General features: G+C 44.6%; 1 protein-coding gene across 2 annotated transcripts in view; it reads left to right on the top strand.

The window, feature by feature from the left end:
* ALS2 (alsin Rho guanine nucleotide exchange factor ALS2) overlaps positions 1-23,615 on the top strand; it is a 282,347-nt gene that overhangs the window by 1,283 nt on the left and 257,449 nt on the right. For both annotated transcript variants that reach the window (XM_029606273.1, XM_029606274.1), the window contains exon 2: positions 1,575-1,656. In XM_029606273.1, the coding sequence (XP_029462133.1) occupies positions 1,626-1,656 (31 nt within the window). In that variant the 5' untranslated portion in view covers positions 1,575-1,625. The remainder of the gene's footprint in view (positions 1-1,574; positions 1,657-23,615) is intronic.

Here is a 23,615-nt window from a genome sequence, read left to right as displayed (position 1 = left end):
GTTGAATTGGTTGGTGTGGCTGGGCAGACTAGATAGGCTATCATGCTTCCGTGTTTTGATGTTTTTCATCTTACTAAATCTGAGACTACAAGAACAGAAAAACAGAAAATTCTGGGTGAGCATTAGAGCTTTAATTTTTCAGTTGCACACTACACATCTTGTCTGGGGAATATGAATGTTAACCTGGACACTAGAAAAAGAAGAATTAACATAAGGTCATCGGTATTCTCTAGAATAGTGTGTGCTTCATTTCTGGGTTTTATTTGAAGGATACCTTCAGCTATGAGAGATCCATCCTAGGGCAAACTGACGAACTGTATTAAAATAGCACCACATCAGCACCAGTGTACACGCTTGTAGTTCTTATTGTCTTTTCACTATTAACTTCAGTGTGCCCTGCATATATATAAATTAATAATGGCAAATTGTATACATTGCTTTGGTCTGAATGAGTCCCATTGTAGTGTGTACTCTAACACAAAAGGTTTTGACTTTGCCAAGTGCATTTTAACTATGGATAAAATAAATAGAATTTAAAGACAGCTTGATTTGGAGTTTGAATGCTTTTCACTTCCTGTACCATTGTTTGTTCTCAAGTTCAGTTGTCTTGTACATTCCACATTACAGTAAGTGTCTGTAACACTTCCTTTTTTGCTGACTAAGGACAAAAAGTTGCTTTTCAGGCATCTATGGCATTCTATGACCAGCCACTAACCACAAAGGATTGTTTTACTGGCACAAACTACTGCCCAGTGCTTAAGTTCTCCTATTTGCTTTAGTCAAATAAGTTGTCACCTATAGAAGTCAATTCAGATGTTAAATTACATCTAAATGTTTTGCTTGGCAACAGCTAGTGTAGACTTAGTTAAAACTTGATTAAATATGAATAGGCACATGCTTAATGTGTAACAAATTAGTAGATGGTGTGTTTGGGTTTTTTTGTTTGTTTTTACATTTAAAATGTTTTATTATACAAAACCAGTGTTTGTACACAAATTTAACTTATCAGCAAAGAATAATACTGATACAGTGTACAGACTGTCACAAATCACAATGAGATTTCCCTTTCCCCAATCTTTTTTCATTAAGCTGGTAGTTTAAGACCTAAATGTCTTTGGGAAGATCTGAGTCTCTGGCATAAAGAGAGAGATTGGGTCTTTTTCTAGACTCTTCTGCATGTGGTTGACAACACCTTGGAGTTAAACTGTGTGAAATGTAAATGTTCACAACTTTCAGGTTGCAAAACTGCAGAAGAGTGCTTTATTTTGAAGTGGCGGCATTGGAAAGCTGCAGTGCAAGTAGGCCAGTTTTGTGAAACTGGTACATGTCCTATCCTTGGGCTGAGTAGGCAGAAGCAAATTGGTAACTTGGTGTCTGACAGCTAAATCTGAAATAGTTTAGCTGTAGAAGTTCATGAATGGGGCAGCTTTTTACATTTTTTTTTTTTTTTACACAGTTTTCTTACTTTAGGATAATGTGCAATTGTACCCAGTTCTCTGGCATGCTTGAGGTCTAGTTTTTATTTTTTTTTGTAGAGCATGAGTTGGTTCATATTTAACTTTTTGTCACCCTAGGAATTCCCCATTCCCCTGGGAGAGAGAAATTGATCCTGTGATGGAGTTGTAATGCTTTTCCAATGGACTCTCAGGAGAGAAGGTTAGAGCCATCCAAATCTTCTAATATACACTCTTGGAAGCTCTAAGGATTGAACTGAAATTCAAAGGGCTTCTCAAATGTGAAAAGTCAAATGATTATACTTTCAAGCTTACTTAAAGTGAAGCTTTTGGTTGTGATTATTAAATTGACATTATCTATATGATGATCATCAAAGATCCTATGCCCAGGGGTAGTAGGTAACTCCTTTTACTAGAGTGCCACAAACAGGTCTGCTTTTCAGGAGATCCACAATGAATATGCATGAGGTATATTGCGTGCACTGCTTCCATTGTATGCAAGCAATATCTTATGCATGGTCATTGTGGATCTCCTGAAAATCAGACCTGTTTATGCACTTCTAGATGGGAGTTGCCTAGCCGTTTCCTATGTTATATTGGATTGTTATTTTTGTAACAAATGTATTTGAAAATGCTTTGCAATCAAACGGTATGCATACAATGCTGAGTAAAGTACAGAGCATCAACGCGTATGTATATCACATCACATCACAAGGAAGAATCAGTGAGTCATGAGACAGGATTGTAAGAGACCCTGGTAGAATGTCAGCTGCCTTGTTCAACATATACCTTACACCATTATGCCGTCTGGATAGTCTTGGATACATTTCAAACCAAACACAGATGACATACAAGTCCTCTTTTTTTTTTCCCCACTCTACTCTGTGGGCTCTTACTATACAATTTGTTTCATTATGCCTCGAGCATCTGCAGCTGGCTACACCACAATAGGTTAAAATTACATAAGAAAGTAACACAAAAACATAAGATATGCTGTACTGGATAAGACCAAGGGTCCATTAAGCCCAGCATCCTGTCTCCAACAGTGGTGAATCCAAGTCACAAGTATCTGGCAAGTACCCAAATATTAAATAGATTCTATGCTACTAATGCCAGCAACAAGCAGTGGCTATTCCCTATTGATTGATAGTTTATGAACTTCTCTTCCAGTAACTTATTTAAACTGTTTTTAAATGGTTAGTCCTTGTATTATCTGAAAGAGTAAATAATCATTTCACATTTACCTGTTCAAGTCATTTCATGATTTTATAGACCTCTAGCATATCCCCCCTCAGCCATCCCTTCTCCAAGGTGAACAGCCCTAACCTCTTTAATCTTTCCACCAAGGAAGACATTCTATGCCCTTTATCATTTTGGTCACCGTTCTCTGTGCTTTTTCCATTGCAATTTTATATCTTGTTTGAAATGCGGTGACCAGAATTGCACACAATATTCATGGTTAGGTCTAACTATTGAGCGATAAAGAGGTATTATTACATCCTCCATTTTATATGCCATTCCCTTCCTAATAATTCCTAACATTGTTTGCTTTTTTGACTGGCACAGCACACTAAGCTGACTATTTCAATGTAATATCAGTTTTGATGCCCAGATCTTTTTTCCTGGGTGGTAACTCCTAAAATGGAATCTAGCATGTAACTATATGCGTCACCTTGCACTTGTCCACGTTATATTTCATCTGCTATATGGATGCCCGATCTTGCAAGGTCCTCCTGCAATTTATCACAATCCACTTGTGATTTAACTATTCTGAATAGTTTTGCCATCTGAAAATTTGATCACCTCACTCATTGTACCTCTTTCTAGATCATTTATATATATTAAAAAGCACCAGTCGAAGTACAGATCCCTGAGGCACTCCACTGTTTAAATGGTCTGTTTTCACAGTGGAAAAAAATAATCTTACTCTGTTTCCTGTCTTTTAACCAGTTTGCAATCCACAAAAGTACATGTCCTATCCCATGATCTTTGTTTTCTTAAAAGCCTCTCATGAAGGACTTTGTCAAACACCTTCTGAAAATCCAAGTATATCACATCTACCGGTTCACCTTTAAAACATACATACTGGAGAGATCACGTGAGGCAGTGAGGGGGAGACTGATGTAGGCTTCCCCACTCTGGGCCTCACCTCCACATCCAGTCCCATCTTCTGTGAAAAATAACCAGCGGCCTACTTTCTACATCTCTTCCAACGTCTCAGGGTCACAATTAAATCGGCCGTGGCGACCCGCGTGATTCACAAAGACAAGGATCGGGAGAGAGAAAAAACTCCAGGGCCTGATCTCTCCGGTATATATATTTTAAAGGTGAACCGGTAGATGTGATGTACTCGGATTTTCAGAAGGTGTTTGTCAAAGTCCTTCAGCCTTAAATAGAGTTGTCTGAGACAATCCGAGACCAAGACCTCTCGTCCCTCCTTGAAACATGGCTGTAGGAGCAACTGGAATTCCCGGCCATGTACAGGCCCCTGCCCATGGAGCGATCTCATAGGCTAGGCCCCAGGCAAGTAAATGCCATGCGTCCCCGGCCGGTCATAGCCAAATTACACAATTATGCTCATAAAATGAATATCTTGAAGGCATTTCATGGGGGCCATTCCCTTACATACGATGGTCAAAAGATCCTTCTCTTTCAAGATTTTTCAGCGGGCGTATCGGCGAAACGTCGAGCTATGGCTCCTCATTGTTCCCAGCTTATAAATCTGGGCCTCTGAGCAACATTGATTTATCCGACTCGCATACGTGTGGTGACAGACACGGGGATCAAATGGCTGGACACTCCTAAAGCAGCTCAAGCCTTTGTGACCGAGCGTACCAGCCGGGAGCCGAGTGACCTGACCTGAGCTTGCCTTTCGTGGTATAGTGCTTGAGGCTGTTGGTTTGAGGGTTTCACAATCCTTTCTTTCCCCTGATTTTCTTCGGTTTGCAGGCTTACATTCCCTAGCGACTCTGTCTTAAGCTAGCCAGATGGCCTGTGGCATACTACCAGGAGAGACTTGGTGGCTTCCTTTATCCTTCTATTTTTTTTTTTTTTAATGAAGCATAGGATTCTGCCTTGCTGCTCGTTGATATGGCTCCAGTTATGGATGGGATCCCCCTTTTTTTTGTCTCTTGTGTTTTTTACGATTTTGATCGTCCCCCAGACTTGTCGTGGACCTAGGGAATTAGTATGGAGTTTGGACATTCCATAATGGACTATTCTTTCTGGGGGCACTGTCCTCTGCTGGGCGAATGGGACCTTCATTGAGGCCCCTCATGGTGCTTTGGGGGCACCTACAGAGAAGGTTTTCTGGTTATTACCTCAGGTTTTTTTTTGTGGGGAGCCGCAAAGAATGTTTTTTAGTGCTGGAACTTTTATCTTTTTTTTTTTATACCCTGAGCGGCACTTTTCAACAGCAGTGGTGTTGCCCTTGATGTTGGCGGAGTACTGTTATTTTATTCTTTCATATGTTTTTCTTCACCCATGGGTGCTTAGTTACTAGTGCCGCCTGCCATATCCCAGTTGTTTGGGTGATGGCCTTTTTTAGGGGGTGCTTTCGGGACTTTGTTTTCACTCTACATCAAGCGGAGGGTCTTGAGACTTCCTGGTGACCTCTAGTCCTCCTGGCGAACTGTACAGTAGTCGTTTATATTTATATACATTTTTTTCTTTTGTTGTCTACTTGCACCACTTGTATTAGGGTGGCTGCTTTAATAGGCAGGGGTAGTGGTTCATTCTTAGTGTTAGGTTGTTTTTATGTCTGTCCTGACGAAGATGTTCGCTGGTTGCTTGATCTCCAGATGACCACCTCATCCTACTTTTTGTTACCCTTTGCAACATGTGAAGATTCCGGTATTATTTTCCCTGACTAGTGATTTCACAAATTTAATGCAGACGGGGTAACCATCCTACTAGGTGGTAAAAATTTTACAAGGAGCACTGTTACGTTTTTCTGTTTATCCAACAGTTTTGAAAATCCTGTGGGGAACAGAAGTGGTTTAACGTGGTTTGTTACATGTTTGTTATGAAGCTGGTTTCTTTTTCTTTTTTTTTTTTTGGCATATCATGGTATATAGAGGATTGGGGGTGGGGGGTTCTTTAATCTCCCTTTCTCCTTTGCAGGACGGGAGAGTGATCTCTAAATATGAAGTTAAAGGTGGGGTGGGTAAGATTCATGGGACAGCTGAAGGGGGGGGAGGGGGGGAATAGAGTCCCTGATTTGCTTGTACGTCCTAAGTATCACTCAATTCTTCAAGTACCATGGCTATCGGCCAGGTATTCTATACTCTGAGTGTGGGCCCCGGCTGGGAGGGTTCATGCTCGACCCCTGGTGAACGATCTGCTTTATTCATCTAAGATTTTAGTCACAACCTAGTACACAGATGCGTATAGTTTCCTGAAATGTGTGTGGAATTCACTCCTCCACTAAACGCCCCAAGATATTAACCCATTTATGGCGTAAGGCTATGGATGTGGGTTTCCTCCAAGAAACCCATTTATCTGATTTGGAACATGCTAAATTATGTAATCATTGGGTGGGTGGCCTTCATTATGCCTCTGCTACAACTCCCTCGGCGGGAGTGGCGATTCTGTTTCATAAAAATCTACCAATCCAGGTCCGCATGGAAATTTAAAGATCCTGAAGGTCATTTTATTATCCTGGTTGCTGAATTATATCACCAGACTGTGGTCTTCTGTAATCTCTATGCCCCTAATACTTATTCTTCAGCATTCTTTCAAGTTCTATATCAACATTTGCTTCCTTACATCACGGATACGATTTATTGTGGGGGGGATTTCAACACTATTAAAGACCCACAATTAGATGCCTCCCGAAATCGGCGTTGGTCTTACAGACCTTTATTCTTCTTTGCCTTTGCTTTTGGATTTGTGTGGGACATTTGGTGTTTTCTCTGGCTTCCGGCTGAATAGGGGTAAGTCCTCTGCATTGGCCTTCCAGCGCAGGCGAGACCACTTTCCTTGCAGTGGGCGGAAGCCGCAATTCGATACTTGGGGGTTTCTCTATGAGCGGAACCCACCCAGATATATCAGCTGAATGTCCTTCCTCTCCTTAAATATACCCAGGAGATGCTACAGCGGTGGCAGCCATTGTTTTTGTGTAGCTGAGTCCATCTGTACAAAATGGTCATCCTCCCAAAATGGCTATATCTCCTCCAAAACCTACCTCTTCAACTTAAGCGTAGGGATTTGGCGGCTTTTTTCTGGCAGGGAAAGGAAGGTTCTATGCGGCTTTTTTTCTGGAAGGGAAAGAAGGCTTGACTTCCCCTCCTTTGGTTACAGGAGAGGTGGGGAGCGGGGGGTCTGGGCGTGCCGAATCTGGCCTTGTATAATTTGGTCAGTAATATGCGTGTGATTAGAGACTGGATTTGGGTACATCTTCGCATACCCCTCTTACTGTGGATAGTGCCTTAGCAACGCCTATTGATGTGACCTATGCTCTCCAAGTGAAACCTACTAGACTCCCCGCTTTCTTGACCACTTCTATCACCATTCGTCCGATCAGGCAAGCCTGGGTTCATCTTACTAAACAATTGCAGTTACCCTGAGTTTGTGCATACTTATTGCCAGTACTTGGCAACGCTGATTTCTCTCCAGGATCTCAAAATGCAGCCTTTCGGCTCTGGAAGTACACAGACATTACTCACATGGGTCACTTACTTACCAGGGAGGGCCAACCGCTTCCATTTACTGAATTCCGGGAGTATTATGGACTGGGGAGGTCCTCGCTGTTCCCTTATTTACAAATTACCCATTATTTGAAAGCATTACCTTTTGCATACCGGCAACAGACCACATTCCAGAAATTAGATCAGATTTTACAATTGTAATTATCCCATTATTACAAGCAGCTGTGAACCGTCGGGCGGGTGGAGATTTATGCCACATTTGCAGATCGTTGGACTGGGGAGGGGGAGTTTGTGCTTACCCCTTCAATATTGTATGATTGTTTTGTGGGGTGGCCAGGATCTCATATAATGCCTACTATAGAGAACTCCAATATAAATTTTTAGGGAGGGCTTATGTCTCTCCACAGTTGGCATACTGCCTCCTGTGGTCGCTGTCCGCAGGTGCTTGGCACTTTAGTGCATGCTTTTTGGGCCTGCCCGGCTATTGAGCTTTTTTGGACAAAGTGCAGTATTTAGCTACAATTCTGACAATTTCTATTCCAGTAGCGCCTTTGTGGATATGAGATCCTGGTACCCGTCTCCTGCTCCAAAAAGCCTGTCTGGTGGGGAAGTGGGTAGTATTATTGGGTTGGAGAGACATGGAGCCGCCCTCTTTTTGGACCTGGAGGAACTTCTTTAATTCCCTCATGCATATGGAATATCTTTCGTCTCGAAGCTCACCTCGGCACAGGAGTCGTTTTCTTGCTGTTTGGGAACCATACATTCAGACTCTCTTCCATACCATGCCCGGAGTAGACTACTAAATGATTGAGTTCAATATTTCCTGGCTTGTGACTAACGAAGCAGCAGATTCTGGACCTCTCTCAGAGATGTCGACACTCCTTGCGTTATTTACGGACCTCAGTCAGGGGATTTTGGGGGGAGGGACTAATCTTTGAACCATCTGTCTTGCATACTGTTGATCAGGAAAACTGGGAGGTATAGCAGTACCCCACACATCCTGGTACGTTTGTAATTTTGTTACTGAGACTGTCAAAAACATTTATACACTAAACATACATACCCCTTCAAAACAATTTGCAGATTTGTGAGGCAAGACTTCCCTTGGGTAAATCCATGCTGACTGTGTCCCATTAAGTCATGTCTATATGTTCTGTGATTTTATTCTTTTTAATAGTTTTTCCATGATTTTTCCTAGCACTGAAGTCAAGCTCACCGGCCTCTAGTTTCCCGGATCATCTCTGGAGCCCTTTTTATATATAGGGGTTACATTGGCCACCTTCCAGTCTACAGGTACAACAGATGATTTTAATGATAGGTTATAAATTATTTGTAATAGGTCTGAAATTTAATTTTTGAGTTCTTCCTGAACCCTGGGATGTATACCGTTTGGTCCAGGTGATTTGCTACTCTTTAGTTTGTCGGTGTGGCCTACTACGTCTTCCAGGTTCACTGTGATTTGGTTCAGATCATCTGAATTGTCATCCTTGAAAACCATCTCTGGAACGGGTGTCTCACCAACATGCTTTTCAGTAAATACTGAAGCAAAGAATTTGTGTAGTCTCTCCGCAATGGCCTTATCTTCCCTAAGTGCCTCTTTAACCCCTTGATCATTTAATGGTCCAACCGACTTCCTTGCAGGCTTCCTGCTTCGGATATATTTTATTTTTTTATCAAAATAATTTTTAATAATAACAAAGGAACTGCGTCCCCCAATACACAGTTACATGAATACAATCAAAAAATGTACAAACATGAATCATGCCATTAGAGGCAATAAGCACATAACACTAGAATTCGAGGTAGCATGTACCTTTGTCAATTTTTGAAGAGTAACCTACTCCCACCCCCACTATATCCCACCATCCCATTAACCAACAGCTCATCCACACCTATCAGAATCATTCCACAATCAGACCACACACTACCACCATACCTACCCTACTCACCCTCTTCCCTACCCCACCTACCCAGAGGACCATTCAGACGTATAACCATTGTTAAGAGTCCATCCTGTAACTCTTGTGGGAAAAGGTCAAAACAGGCTTCCCAACATGCAGTATAAATTTTATCTTTCTTCCGCTTGCCAGCTAGGAAGTCCAGTCTTTCCAGCTGTAGAAGGGATGCCATTCTACCAAACCAGGCTGCAAGTGTTGGCACCGCTTTCGGGTCTGTCCAATCCGCCAATATATTTCTGCACGCCGGCAAGAGAGCCATTCTCTCAAATTTCGTTTTTGAGCCGGTCCCGGGAAGAGCTCGAGGTAAAGAGCTAGTCAAGAGCATCCGCCCCGTATTACATATAACAGTAGTTGTACTTTTAGCAATAATTTCCAGGACGGACATCCAAAAGGACTTTAACTCACATACAAAAATTTGGTGAAAAAGCGTGCCTTCCATTTTCCACACTTAAGACATAAAGGTGAGAGAGCGAGCTTTATCTGGAACCAACGAACATCATCACAGTATAAACTGTGCAGAATTTTCAGCTGTACCTCCCTGAGACTGAAATCAGGCAGTTGTTTATATATGGCTTTAAAGTACGCTGCCATCTGTTGAGCTGAAATTGGAGAGTCCAAAGTAGAGGACCATCAGGCAGCCAGTCAAGATTGTTAGCTAGTCGTATCTTAAGTCCCAGTTTTTTCCAACCGGTGATTTAGTATTGGCAAGGTACGCAACATCAAACACTTTATTAGCAAAGTCCATTTCAGCCACCAGCTCCACCGTCAACCACAAAAACGATTTTGCATAATGTCGTGCCTGTAGATAGGCATAAAACTGGCACATTGGCAATTGAAAAGTGCGAGCAAGGTGACAAAGTCCAATAACACATGAGATTCCGGATCATGCATATGAAATAGAAGAACCACCCCATTGCTCGCCCATGTCTGGAAAACAGTGCCACTGTCCCTCCCTGGCAAAAAGTCTACATTAACCAATAGGGGCATCAAAAGGGAAGTGACGCCCGCTCACCCTCCATGTTTATGGAGCCATCTCCATGCCCAGATGCAGGGATATAACATCGCTTTAGGATAATTAACAGGGCATCGCGCACCCGGGCACTGCTGAATAATGCTCAGGGGAGATCCGGGAGCAACTATGCTAGTTAATAGGCCAGGCTCACAGTACTTATAAGTCCCCATAAGCCATTCCCCCACGAATCTTAATTGGCAGGCCGCATAATATAGCCGAAAATCTGGCATATTTAGCCCTCCTTGTTCCCAGGAACGGTCCAATATCGTATAAGCTAAGCAGGCCCGCTTCCCCTTCCATAAAAAGCATTGTAAGCTAGAGCACAGGCAACGTAAATCTGCGACTGTCACCCAACAAGGTACCATATGCAGAAGATACAGCAGCTTTGGCATAAGCACCATTTTTTTTTTTTTTGAAACCTTTATTTATAACATTTTCAATCACATGAAACAAATCACCAATCATCAGTAAAGCAGGTGTTCAAATTTTCCCCCCCCCCCCCCCTTGCTTCCCTCCCGTCCCCCCCCTCACCCCGAGCGCTAGTTAAGTTAGCAGATCAATAAATAATAATAAGAGTGATAATAATAAGAGCACGACCCGCACAAAATAGTAGCACAAACTTCAAATAGTGACTTCGTGGAGAAACCAAGGAGATTCCTGCATATCTTAATAGTAATTAAACATTTGACCTGGAAAAGTCAAAGTCCATTAGTCCATGGATCACAGTGGTCAAAGTGATTCTGTACCGCAGAACTAAAGACTACCTCAAGTCTCCATGTTGGCAACCAGTCCATGTGGTCTTCGGAAGAGAGCTGTGTTAGTCAGATATATGGAGAGCGAATGAGTGAAATCGACTTTGAAGAGTCCAAAATTAGGCGATGAGGGATAAAGAAACTGCAGTGTGGCATGGAGACATGGAGAGCACCTGCAAAGTCAAACTGCGGAGGCCAGTATTTTACTGCGAGCTCTAGGGTTCAAGGATAAGAGATACGGGTTCCATATTTCCAAGTAAAGGTCATAACGACGTGGGGATGGCGAAGACTTTGCTGACATATGCTCGAAGATAGCAAGTCTGTGCAGCCTTAACCTCCACTGTATCAGAGAGGGAGGTTCCCTCGCCAACCACTGAGTGAGGATTGTCTGTGTGGCTAACAAGAAGGCTTTGCAGAGGAATTGGCATGTCGAAGACTTCGGCGGACCGGCCAGCTGGTGTTTGATGAGATGTAGTAAGCATAGCTGCGGGTTCATAGGCAATGGTAAAGCCAAAAGGCCACTCAAATAATGAAGGAGCTTGGCCCAGAACCTCTGAATTACCGCACAGTCCCAAACATTATGAATCAAGGTTGCATGTTCCGAGCCACATTTAATGCAAGCGGCTGATGGAGTCAGCCTCCATTTATAAGCAAGAATAGGTGGAATGTAGAGTCTATGTAACAGTTTAAACTGGGTTTCCTTAAGCTGTACATTTTCAACACATTTGGTTATGCTTTTGAACCCATGAGTGATATGAGAGGGAGAGACCGGGCTATGTAAGTCTTGAGTCCACATCTCTGCCAATTTGGTAGCCTTATCCGAGATGGTCAAGAGGTTAAGTTTTTTTACCATAGTAGAGCATTTCCTGGTGGGCGATGTAGATGCGAGGAATTGATCCAATGGCTCGTGGAAAATAATAGTAGGACATGTCCGACTTCTTGTCTGCAGAAAGTGTCGAATTTGTAAGTAGGCGAAAAATGTGGCTGAGGGTAGCTGAAAGCGAGATTGTAAATCCTCGAAGGAGTGGAGATGATTGTTCACCGGATCCCATAATTGATGCACGCGGTTCAGGCCAGCCATTGCCCATTGCACAAAAGCGGAAACCTCCCAGCTGGGGGAGAACGCCGGCAAGCCCACAATGGTCGCAAAGGTGAAGGTCCCCCAGGTAGTATGAAGTTGTGTGCATAGCCTTTTCCATGCCATTCGACAAGCTGTAAAGTAGGGAAAAACTTTAATATGCACCGGTAGCACAGATTGTGGCGCCACCAGTATATTGCACAGATCAAAAGGTTTACACCAGGCCTGAAGGAGAGGTCCTGGAATCAAAATTTCCGTGGCGGCAACCCAGTCCTGAAGATGACATGATAGCATAGCAACATTGTATAAATGTATATTGGGGCACATCAAACCTCCCTCCGACAAGGGACGCATGAGCTGCGACAGACTAAGTCTGGCCTTTTTCCCTTTCCACAGAAATCGGCGAAGTGCCTGATGTAAGTCCGTGATGTGTTGACGTTTTATCCATAGGGGCAACATATGTAATATATATAACCATTTTGGAAATTCAATCATTTTGAAAAGTTGTATCCTCCCAGAAAGCGAAAGCGGCAGGTCCATCCAATCGTTAAGCTTCTTCTTTGTTTTGGCAAGTAAAGGTGGGACATTGGCATCATAAAGATTATTAATTTCAATCGGAATGTGAATTCCCAAATACTTCATCGTGACTGTTACCCACCGCAACGGAAAGGTCCCCTGCCAGCAACTGCGCACCTGATTAGTAACATCAATAGCCTCAGATTTGTCTACGTTTATTTTTAAACCAGAAAACTGACCAAAGAGAGTTTGCAACTCCAGTACCCTGGGCAATGAGATAAGGGATTAGTAACAAATATGAGCACGTCATCAGCAAATGCCGCGACTTTAAAACAGATTCTTCCTATTTTTAAACCCTCTACCACCGGATCTGAATTGATAGCCCTGAGAAGGGGATCTAAGGTGAGTATGTATAATAAGGGGGAGAGCGGGCATCCCTGTCTAACTCCTCTACTTAACTCGAAAGGGGCAGAAAGTAAACCGTTAGCCACAATGATGGAGTGTGGCTGCTGGTAAAGTTTGGATATGTTTTGGACAATCGACCCTTGAAAACCAAATCTTTGTAAAACAGAAAACATGTACTCCCAGTTTACCCGGTCGAAAGCTTCTCCGCATCGAAAGCCTACTGCCAAGGCTGGGAGCGCATGTGTCGTGCAATAAGTCATAGCAGCCCACAGACTTAAAATATGTTTACTAGCCTTCCGGCCTTTGACAAAACCCACTTGACTAGATGAGATGAGAAGGGGTAAAATGGCACTCATCCTGGTGGCAAGGATCCTAGCAAATAGTTTAACATCATAGTTTAAGAGTGAGATTGGGCGGTACGAAGCTGGGCTCAATGGGTCTTTACTACTTTTTGGAAGTACTGTGATATAGGCCATAGTAGCTTCCGTAGTGAACCCTGTGTGTGCTACCGAAGAAAAATAAAGTTGAAGGGGCCCCGCAATATCAGTTTTCAATAATTTATAATAATCCGCATTAAGACCATCCGGGCCAGGGGCTTTGTGAGATTGGCTGGCCTTTATTTTGTCCCAAATTTCTCTTTCTGTAAATGGGGCGTTCAGGAAATCCAATTGATTCGGAGAAAGAGTAGGCAAGGACATAGAGCTAAAAAAATTGTCCTCGATTTGCTTCGCTTGGGGTCTTGGTTCCTCTGCATACAGAGTTTCATAAAATTCCCTGAATAATGCACAGATTTTAGGGCCTGACGTGTGTCTGGCACCCAGCGGATCTTTAAGAGCTGCTATAAAAGCTGTTCCTCTATGTACTCTCACTTGGTTGGCCAATAACTTACCCATCTTATTGCCAAACCTATATAATCTATGGGCGTGGAAAAGAATGTCATGCTGTGTTCTCTGATGGATATAACAATTTAAGGTGGTCGCTAGGTCCCTGTAATTCTGTTTGGCTTGGGGAGTAGGATGGGCTATCATGACCTTTTTCGCCTGGTGAACAGCGTGACTTAAATCAATTAATTGTTTGCTAGCGGCTTTTCGTTGTCGGATAACATAGGCATCACCTCTCCTCTCATAGTAGCTTCCCCGCTTCCCATAATAAAGTTGGATTATTTTGATGTTGGGAATTATGGTACATGTAGTTATCCCACTTCTCTTTAAGATATATTTTGAAATCTTTATCCTCAGAGAGATGATCAGGAAAGCGCCATCGCGCCTTAGAAGTTTTTGGACCCCCAATATATGCCTCTATCCATATTAAAGCGTGATCAGAACACTCTGCAGGCCCAATTTCTGCATTAGCTATTTTTTAAAGCCGTGTGATGTAGTGAATATATAATCTAGGCGGGACATTGAGTCATGTGCTCGAGCAATGTGCGTATAGTCTCTCTCTTCTGGGTGCAATATTCGCCAAGGGTCTACTAGGTGTAATTGATTACATAGAAATGGGATCCCTTTTCGAGTGGTATGCCTAGAGTGAGAGGACTGAGTGGATCGGTCTATAGTCGGGTCTGCCACTTGATTAAAGTCACCAGCCAATAAGACCAGCCCCCTGCTATGTTGAGTAATGAGTTGAGTTAAACTTGTGAAGAAACTGTGCTGGTATACGTTTGGCACATAAATACTACCCAGCGTGACTTCTTCACCAAATAGTTTCCCTATGGTGAGCACAGAACGCCCCTCCCCATCCGCCAGTACTTGAGTCTCCTCAAACACCACACTCTTCCCCACTAAAATGGCTACTCCTCCTTTTTTGTTCAGCGCAGGAGAATAAAATACCTACCCACCCAGTCCCGGGACAGTTTTCTGGCTTTCTAAAGCGGTCAGGTGTGTCTCCTGCAGAAAGGCTATCTTCGCCTTGTGCCGCCTCAGGGCTTGTAAAACTTTAGCCCTCTTAACGGGCGGAATTCAGACCTGCCACATTTCCAAGAGACACAACGAAGCTTTTCAGCCATAGTTCCCCTCCTGAGGCTGACCATGTAGGGAGTCCTTAGGCCATAAACAGAGCCCGTGAAGCGCACCCCTCCCAGCCTAGAGGTGCTGCACCCGGGTCCATAAGCTCATGGTCTGGTACCAACCTGGTCTATATAACCTGTTCCCATACATCCACAAAACATGTAGTACTAGTGCATAACATAAAAGAGCGCTCCCCAATACCCCCTCCCCCCCTCCCCCCCTGTACCCAACCGTATAGAGATAATATCCCCTATCTCCCTCGTAAAACGAAGGACGAAGACCACAATTGTGCCATACCGGCTCCCCCGTCAACCATCATATATAAAGTAATTCACCGAGCCCAAAACCGTACCAAAAACAAACAGAGCTGGAGTTCTCTATTACAAACATTGTGCGGAGAGAAGAATTACTGGAAATGAAACTGGTAGTGCTTATAGTTCCAATGTCTATTCCAGCTTTATGAAGGAGTGGTGTCACTCGCCAGATAATTTTTGGCAGCATCTACTGAATCAAAACTCTGCCAAGTCCCATTATGTTCCAACCGAAGTCTGGCCGGGTATTGGAGCATAAACCTGATTTTTCTGTTCACCAACTCGGCACACAATGGGGAATATTCTCGGCGTTTGGCAGATACAACCGCAGAATAATCTTGGAAGATCATGATTTTGCAACCTTCATATGTTAGTGTGGCAGTGCGCCTAAAGGCTTGTAGGATCGCAGTCTTATGACAAAAATTTAAAAAACGTGCAATCACCACCCTAGGCCTCATGGCGTCTGGTTTTTTGATCCCCATTCTGTGCGCTCTTTCCACATGAACGCTGCCCAGGAGCTCCGTTAGGCCCAATTCAGTGAGCAACCAGGTTTCCAAAACTTTCGTCAGCTCTCTATCAGGCACCACCTCGGGAAATCCAACAAATCTTAAATTATTTCGTCTGGACCTATTTTCTAAGTCCTCCACTTTATCTTCTAGGGAGTGTACCTGTTTTTGAAGCTTTTCTTGTTTTTGCAGGAGGGTTTGAGTTTCCGTTTCTACATCAGCTATGCGCTGCTGCGTGTCAGCCACTTGAGTTCTTATTTCCTGTAAAGTTTCATTACCGGAGTTAATTTTTTGAGCCAGCTCCGTGAATCGAGGTTCCAAGGCATGTACCACCGCTTTTGTAACCTCTCCCACAAGGTCCGTAGGTTCCGTCGGGGCGCCGGGGCTCGGAGGTCCGGCGGCCATTTTGCCATCAGCCTGCCGACTCGTGATTTTTTCTCGGCGTTGCGGCTTGGACGCCATCCCGGAGTCACCACTATTGAAGAAAGAATCGAGGGTGGTTTGATATGGATGTACGTCCGCTGGAACCGCCACGATGCACGGAGAAAGCGCCGGTTTAAAGGCTATTTTGGACGGGGGAGCCGGGAGCGCGGTGAGCGTGCTGCCTACCCACTCATCAGGTCACGTGGTCTCCATAAGCACCATTTTAAGCAAAGCACACCTACCAAACAGGGACAATGGGAGAGGAGTCCACAGTTGCAGAGATGCCTGAAGGTGGGCAATACATGCAGCGATAATAAGATTATATTGACAGTCTAAATGCTGTGGGCTCCATACTCCTAAGTATTTAATTTTCCCTGGGGCCCATTGAAAGGGAAAAGGCCCTCCCCAGTTATCAGGTAACCATTCATTTAAAGCTAGGGCTTCTGATTTAGAATAATTTATAGTAAGACCAGCCACCATCTGAAACTGATTAAAAAGATTAACAATGACAGGCACACTGGTCCTGGGCTTCTCCACAAACAACAAAACGTCATCTGCAAAAAGAGCAGTTTTTAAAGGATGTCCCCCCACACTAATCCTGCTAAATTGTTGCTCGCCACGAAGACGGATGGCAAAAGGTTCCAGTGCCGGGACAGAGGGCATCCTTGACGGACCCCGCAATGCAAGGCAAAAGGATTCGTGGGGGTTCCGTTCAACAGGATCGTGGCACTGGGGTTGTGTTATAGAACTCGTAACCACTGTAAAAAAAATCACCCGTAAAGCCAAATCTCTGCAGCACCCAAAACATGTACTCCCAGGATAGGGAATTGAAAGCCTTTTCTGCATCCATGCTAAGAATTAGGGTTTCCGCTTCTGGTTGGTAACTAAGCGCCGCCAATAACCGCCGTATATTCTGTACTCCCTGTCTACCCTTAACAAAACCTCTCTGATCCCCCATTAATAAGTGAAGGCAAGATATTATTTAGCCTGGATGCCAAACAGCCGCTAAGATTTTGACATCAGTGTTTAACAATGAGATGGGGTGATAGGATCCTACCTCCAAAGGGTTTTTCCCCGGTTTGGGAAGTATCACAATAACAGAACAATTGGAGAGCTCAGATAGGTGATTGGAGGTCAACAGTGCATTATAATATTTTTGCAAGGGGGATAGGAAAGTAGATTGTAAGATTTTGTCAGATTCAGAGCCCAATCCATCCTGCCCCACAGCCTTACCCAGCTTTAAGAGACGTATCACAGCAAAAATTTCCTGAGTGGTTATAGGGCCATTCAAAGCAGCAATATGGGGGGCTGTCAGCCGCAGCCATTGAATTGTACTAAAAAGGGCATCTGCGGTCCCCACATCTATAAACCTATCCCCATACAGTACCGAATAATAGTTCAAAAAATGCTGCGCAGTGGTTTCCGGGGAAGTTTGATGGATCCCCTGACTGTCTCGTATACCTACCACGGATGCCCTCTACCCTCGTGGTCTCACTAGGTGAGCCAAGAGGCGGCTCACTCTATTACCATGCTTGTAGAGCTGGTATTGATAATATTGAGCAGATTTAGATGCTCGCTGGTGAAGTAAATAGTTTAAGGCTTCCCAGGCCTTGTCCACTTAAGACTTTGCCTCTGGCGTCATTACTAGCATGTGGTGTTTCTGGGCATCTTTGAGGACCCTGTGAACCGCAAAATTTCAGTATTGCACTGTCCGTTGCGTTTGGCCACATAAGCTATACAAGCCCGCCTTTCTCGCCTCCCAGATTGTCGCAGGGGTGACATCAGCAGTATTATTGATGTCCATATAATATTTCCAGCAGCCTTGAAGATATAAGTGAAATTGCTTATCTAAATGTAGATCTGGCCGCAGGTGCTATGAGAACGGAGGTCTGGCTTGGCGACCACATCGTAGTACCATGATCACCGGGGCATGGTCAGAGAGGGAAATGGTACCGATACTTGCATCAGTCACCTGAGGAAAACAGCGGTCTGAAACTAGCAAATCTAGTCGGGAGTATGTATGATGCGGATTAGAGAAAAATGTATAGTCCCAGTCGTCCGGATGTCAAATTCTCCAGATGTCAAATTCTCCAGATGTCCAGTAACCACAATTCCCGGCATAATAAATTTACTCCCACATCCTGATCCGATCTAGAAACCTGCTTTGGGGGGTTTGCATCCAATTGTTCGTTGGCAACTGTATTAAAGTCTCCTCCTACAACTGTCGTGCAGTCAGAATAAGCTGCCAGTAAGCTCACCAGTGTAGTAAAAAAGGTCTGGGAGTACACATTCAGGGCATACAAATTACAAAATACTATTTTTTGCTGATATAAAGTTCCCACTACTATAAGATCTCGTCCCTCCACATCTTGATATGTGTGCGTTAACTGAAATGGTAGACTTTTATTTATGAGGATGGCAACCCCTCTCCTATGCAATGTGTATGAGGAACAGTAACACTGTCCCACCCAGACCCTTCTCAACTTAACATGTTCTTTATTATCTAGGAGTGGATTTCCTGCAAAAAACACCACCTAGCTTTCAACCTTTTAAACAGCTTTTTGCCGTTTGATAGGAGAGTGAATGCCATCCACATTCAGCGAGACAATCTTAACTTGTGCCATTACCCTTAATGTCTAAAACAGCACTAGGAGGAGCCCCAACCTGGGACTTCCGGAAAAGAGAAGAAACATCTCCAAGACCTCCCAGCCTAGACCCTGGAGAAAAAGGAAGCCACATTCTAATTTGCTTGATCCTAACTTTTAGTCTAGATCTACAAACAGCCCTCTCACCCTCCCTCTACCCCACACCTAACATCCACATCTCCCAACAGCCATACCATTCGTACACCATTTATCCATAGAAACCATACATACCAGCGCTCCAAGAGGCTCAAGGCATGCCCCATCCCCAGTTTGTACTCTGGATATTAGGGCTTCCTCCCTCCAGCCCCCTTCTCCTCCCATGCCATACTGCCCGATGAGGTGACAACCATCAGGGTCATAACTTGCCCTCGGCCATTGTAATCAAGTAAGAGGTGCATTCCAGGGGCTCCAGAATAAGTGTGTCCGTTCCCTGCTGCTTCAGTTCCAAAGAAATAGAGGTCTTCACTGATATCTGAATACTACAAGCCTTGTTATGAAGAGTATGTTCGAGCTGTTTCGGTCTGAAACAGAAGAGAAGAGGTGAAACCCACTGGGGTGCAAGACATCACAGCTCACGATGCAATTCCTGAGGCCTCATCCCAACTGATTTTCGACCGGTTATGTATCTGTCTTGGTCACTGAGGAAACAGTCTGAACATAGAGCTGCAGCTCCATAACTCAAAACTTAGTAAAACTGCATAATTAAGAACCAAAAACAGGTCAAATCTATTGCTCATTCCCCGCTAGGGGCTGGCAAGGACGTTAAAAAGCCATCTGCTTCTTCCTTAGAGTGGCAAAATAAGACTTTGTTAGCATGATAGACTCTTAGCTTCGCTGGGTATAGTAAAGTGAAATTGATGCCACGTTTGTGCAGCTCAGTACAAGTCGGAGCGAGGACCTTCCTCTGGGCAGCAGTGCTGGCAGAGAAATCATTCAGCATATGATGACCCGGTATTCTACCGTGGCTGTCTGCCGATAGGCTCTCATCAATTGCGTCTTATGGGCCCAATTCAAGATGCGTGCCATTACAGGCCGCGGCCGGGTATTTCCTTCCCTTTGCGGTCCGATCCAATGTACTCTTTCACGTTGTAGGCGCTCATCAGCTAAGGCCAGCCCAACTTGTTGTGGCAGCCATTGTTCAACCAACTGTTTTAGTTCATCGTCCTTTACTGTTTCCGGCAAGCCAATAATTTTTAAATTATTTCGTCTGCCATGATCCTCCAATTTTGCTAGCAGTTCATGTTGGAGAAGAGACGGCTGAGGGGGGATATGATAGAGGTCTTTGAGATCATGAGATGTCTTGAGCGAGTGGATGTGAATCGGTTGTTTGCACTTTTGAATGGTGGAGGGACTAGGGGGCATTCCATGACATTGGCAAGTGGCACATTTGGGACTGATCGGAGAGGGTTCTTTTTCACTCGACGCACGATAGGGCTCTGGAATTTGTTGCCAGAGGATGTGGTTGGTGCGGTTGGTGTGGCTGGGTTTGAGAAGGGTTTGGAGAAGTTCTTGGAGAAGTCCATTAATGGCTATTAATCAAATTTTCTTAGGGAATAAGCACTGCTATTAATTGCATCAGTAGCATGGGATCTTCTTGGTGTTTGGGTAGTTGCCGGGTTCTTGTGGCCTGGTTTGGCCTCTGTTGGAAACAGGATGCTGGGCCAGCATGGCAGTTTCTTATGTTCTTAAATTTGCCAGATTTTGGTTTATTCTTTCAATTCTAAACAGAAGGCTTGGGGAGATACCTGCTCGGAGCGACAGCTGCAATCCAAATAAGCAGTGGTACGATTTAAGAAGTGAGGTGTGTTATAAAATGGCCATATCCCTGGGTGTGGGCCGACGAATGCGCACACCTGTGCTCCCCTGCGCGCCGGTTTAAAAGTTACCATTCCTGTGTACGTCACTGAAGATACTTCCTATTGCTTTCTATCACCTGGAAGGCAATAGCTAACAAGATGTCAATCTATTTTTTGGAAGCTTTGGAAAGACTCTATAGTATCCTGATGTTATAGGACAGCGATTCTCAACCAATGTGTCGCCAAGCACCAGCTGGTGTGTCGCGGCTCCTGGTGTCCCACAGCCCCCAGTTAGATTTCCCTTTACCTTTTTCCTGCCCCCATGGGCCAATGGGAAACCTCCTCCCTTCTTCCTGTTCCCGCAGGCCGGTTATTGGCCGCCTCCCTTCTTCCTGCCAGTGAGAGTAGGAAGAGGGGAGGAAGCCTCTGATTGGCCGGTGGGGCAGGAAGAAGGGGGGCATCTCATAGCCCGGGGGTGGGGTGGTTTGAGGGGGGCTGGGAGGAGACAGTGCCCAGGCTCATGGTGGTGAAGAAGCCCAGCCCTGTTGAAACAAGGCCGCCACGGGCTGGAAGTGCTGAAAAGAAAAGAGGCCAGCCACACCAGGATTTCCCACTTCCAAAGCGGCAGGAACCGCGATAGAGTAGGGATTCCCCAAAGCGGCAGTGAGTCGCAAGCACGAAGAGGCCGGTTGCTCCGGGGATCCTCCCCCCCCCCCCCAATGCAACAGTGAGCATGGCATATCCCTGGGTGCTTCAACAGCAGGGGAGAAGAAAAAAGGATTCGCACTCACAAAGCGGGGAGTAGCTGGCTTGTTACGGCGGTTACTACCCCAAACCAAATGTGCCTGATACTTCACTTTCAATGCATATCCTGCTTCAACGGCAGGGGAGAAGAAAAACTGATACTTCACGCATATCCAGCATAGCTCTCTGCTTCAACGGCAGGGGAGAAGAAAAACTGATACTTCACGCATATCCAGCATAGCTCCCTGCTTCAACGGCAGGGGAGAAGAAAAACAACCAATAAGGGCTGAATAACACAGTCTGGGTAAAACAAATAAGCATGGGTGTAGCTTGCTTATTGCGGCGGTTACTTCCCCTACTACCCATAACTAATCAAGCTTGATATTTCACTTGGTTGCAGCTCCATCACTGCTCTCTACATTAATGGTGGGGGTGGAAGGGAAATAGAACCAAAGAGCTAAGAGAAACAGATAAGTATGAGAAAAAAATGTGTGAAGCTTGCTGGGCAGACTGGATGGGCCGTTTGGTCTTCTTCTGCCGTCATTTCTATGTTTCTATCTGTTTCTATGTTGCTGGGTCTATAGATCCGCCACATGGCATTCTGAGTCTGAAAGATGGTCCCCTAAATCCGAGAGAGTGCTTTCGGCCATATCCAACCGCTTAGAATGTCCCTCGATTGCAGTTTTAATGTCTTCCATTGAGGACTGTAGCTTGATTAAACGTCCATCAAGAGCAGTGGTAACCCTCTGTGATAGTCGTTGTAGGGCCTCTTCCACGAAGGAGGCCATCACTGGTTCCCTGGCTGGGGCTGTCTCCATCTTAGCCGCTCACGGAGAGTGCGAATGTTGATCAGAGGTATTCCGGGAACTCCTATGGCACATTCCTTTCCGATTGTCTGGAACGCAAGCGCTTAAGCTCGGGTCAGTGAAAGAAAACAGCGCTGAGCAGACAGGGAAGTATGCAAAAACAAAATCCCAGAGACTATTCCTCCCTGTCGGCACTCACGTAACAAAAATAGTAGCGGAGAACACCTCGGCTAGATGGTGAAAACGCAGGGACGCTGTCACAGAACCCAGAGAAACCCTTGCAACTGATGAGTGAACAATTCAAAAGTTCTTTGGCAGTAGAAAATACAGGTACTGAAAAGAGTGTGACATCTGTAAAAATGGATTGAGGCTCGAGATCATCTATGAGACGTGGGCTAGCCTGCCCAGCAAACAGCCCTGGGACGAGAACCACGTGGAGCTGCCATCTTTAATGGAGGATATTGCAAACTGCTTACGAGATTTACCAAGCCATTCTCTGGCTGTTCGTGGAGAGATTTTGCAACACCTTAGTGCCAAGGGAAGTCCCCAACAGAAAGGAGGATAAGAATTGCTGCATGGAGAGGGCTCTTGGGAGCGGAAAGAGAATCCGAATCGCGCGCGGCTGCCATCTTAGCTGCCCAGCCGCTTCAAGCTATACTGGCAGCAAGGCTGGGATTCCGTTCCCTGGCGCAATCGCACCAGTTTTAACTCCTCAGCATCCTGACAGTGCAGGTAGCTCGCGGTTCTGTTTCTGTGAAAAATCGCCGCGATTTAAAGTGGACTACCGCGACAGGGAGGAGAAGGGGCACGGAGCTGTGAGTTCCCGCTGCCGGCTCGCTCATGTCATCGCCGGCTGGATATATTTTTAAAAGATTTTGTTATTGCCTCTATGGCCATCTTCTTTTCAAATACATTTAACTTGCCAATGCTTATGCTTTTTCCTATTTTCTTCAGATGGATCCTTCTTCCAATTTTTGAAGGAAGATCTTTTGGCTAAAATAGTTTTTCACGTCACTTTTTAACCATACCAGCAATTGTTTAGCCTTCCTTCCACCTTTCTTAATATGTGAAATATATCTGGACTGCGCTTCTAAGGTGGTATGTTTTAACAATATCCACAACCGTTGTACGTTCTTAACCTTTGTAGCTGCACCTTTCAGTTTTTTCCTAACTATATTCTCATTTTAAAAAAGTTTCCCTTTTGAATATTAAGTGCCAGAAGCATGGATTTATTTATTTTCACCCCTCCAGTCGTTAATTCAAATTGGATCATTATCATTTATTGCCAAGGGCCGCACCCTGTTACCTCGCTCATCAAATCCTACACTCCACTAAGAATTAGATCTAAAATAGGTCCCACTCTTGTCAGTTCCTGAGCAAATTGCTCCATAAAGCTGTCGTTTATTCCATTCAGGACCTTTTCCTACACATTTACACCCCTTGCAAGACTCTTAGATCTAAAAACAAGCTTCATTCTCAAATTCCATCACCCAGAACAACACGCTTAACCATAGCAAGGGAACGAGCATTTTCAGTCACAGGCCCCATCCTCTAG

The sequence above is a fragment of the Rhinatrema bivittatum genome, chromosome 6 (genome assembly GCF_901001135.1).
Source record: "Rhinatrema bivittatum chromosome 6, aRhiBiv1.1, whole genome shotgun sequence".
Lineage (NCBI taxonomy): Eukaryota > Metazoa > Chordata > Amphibia > Gymnophiona > Rhinatrematidae > Rhinatrema > Rhinatrema bivittatum.
Note: the sequence above shows the minus strand (reverse complement) of the source record. Positions and strands in the feature narration are given on the sequence as shown.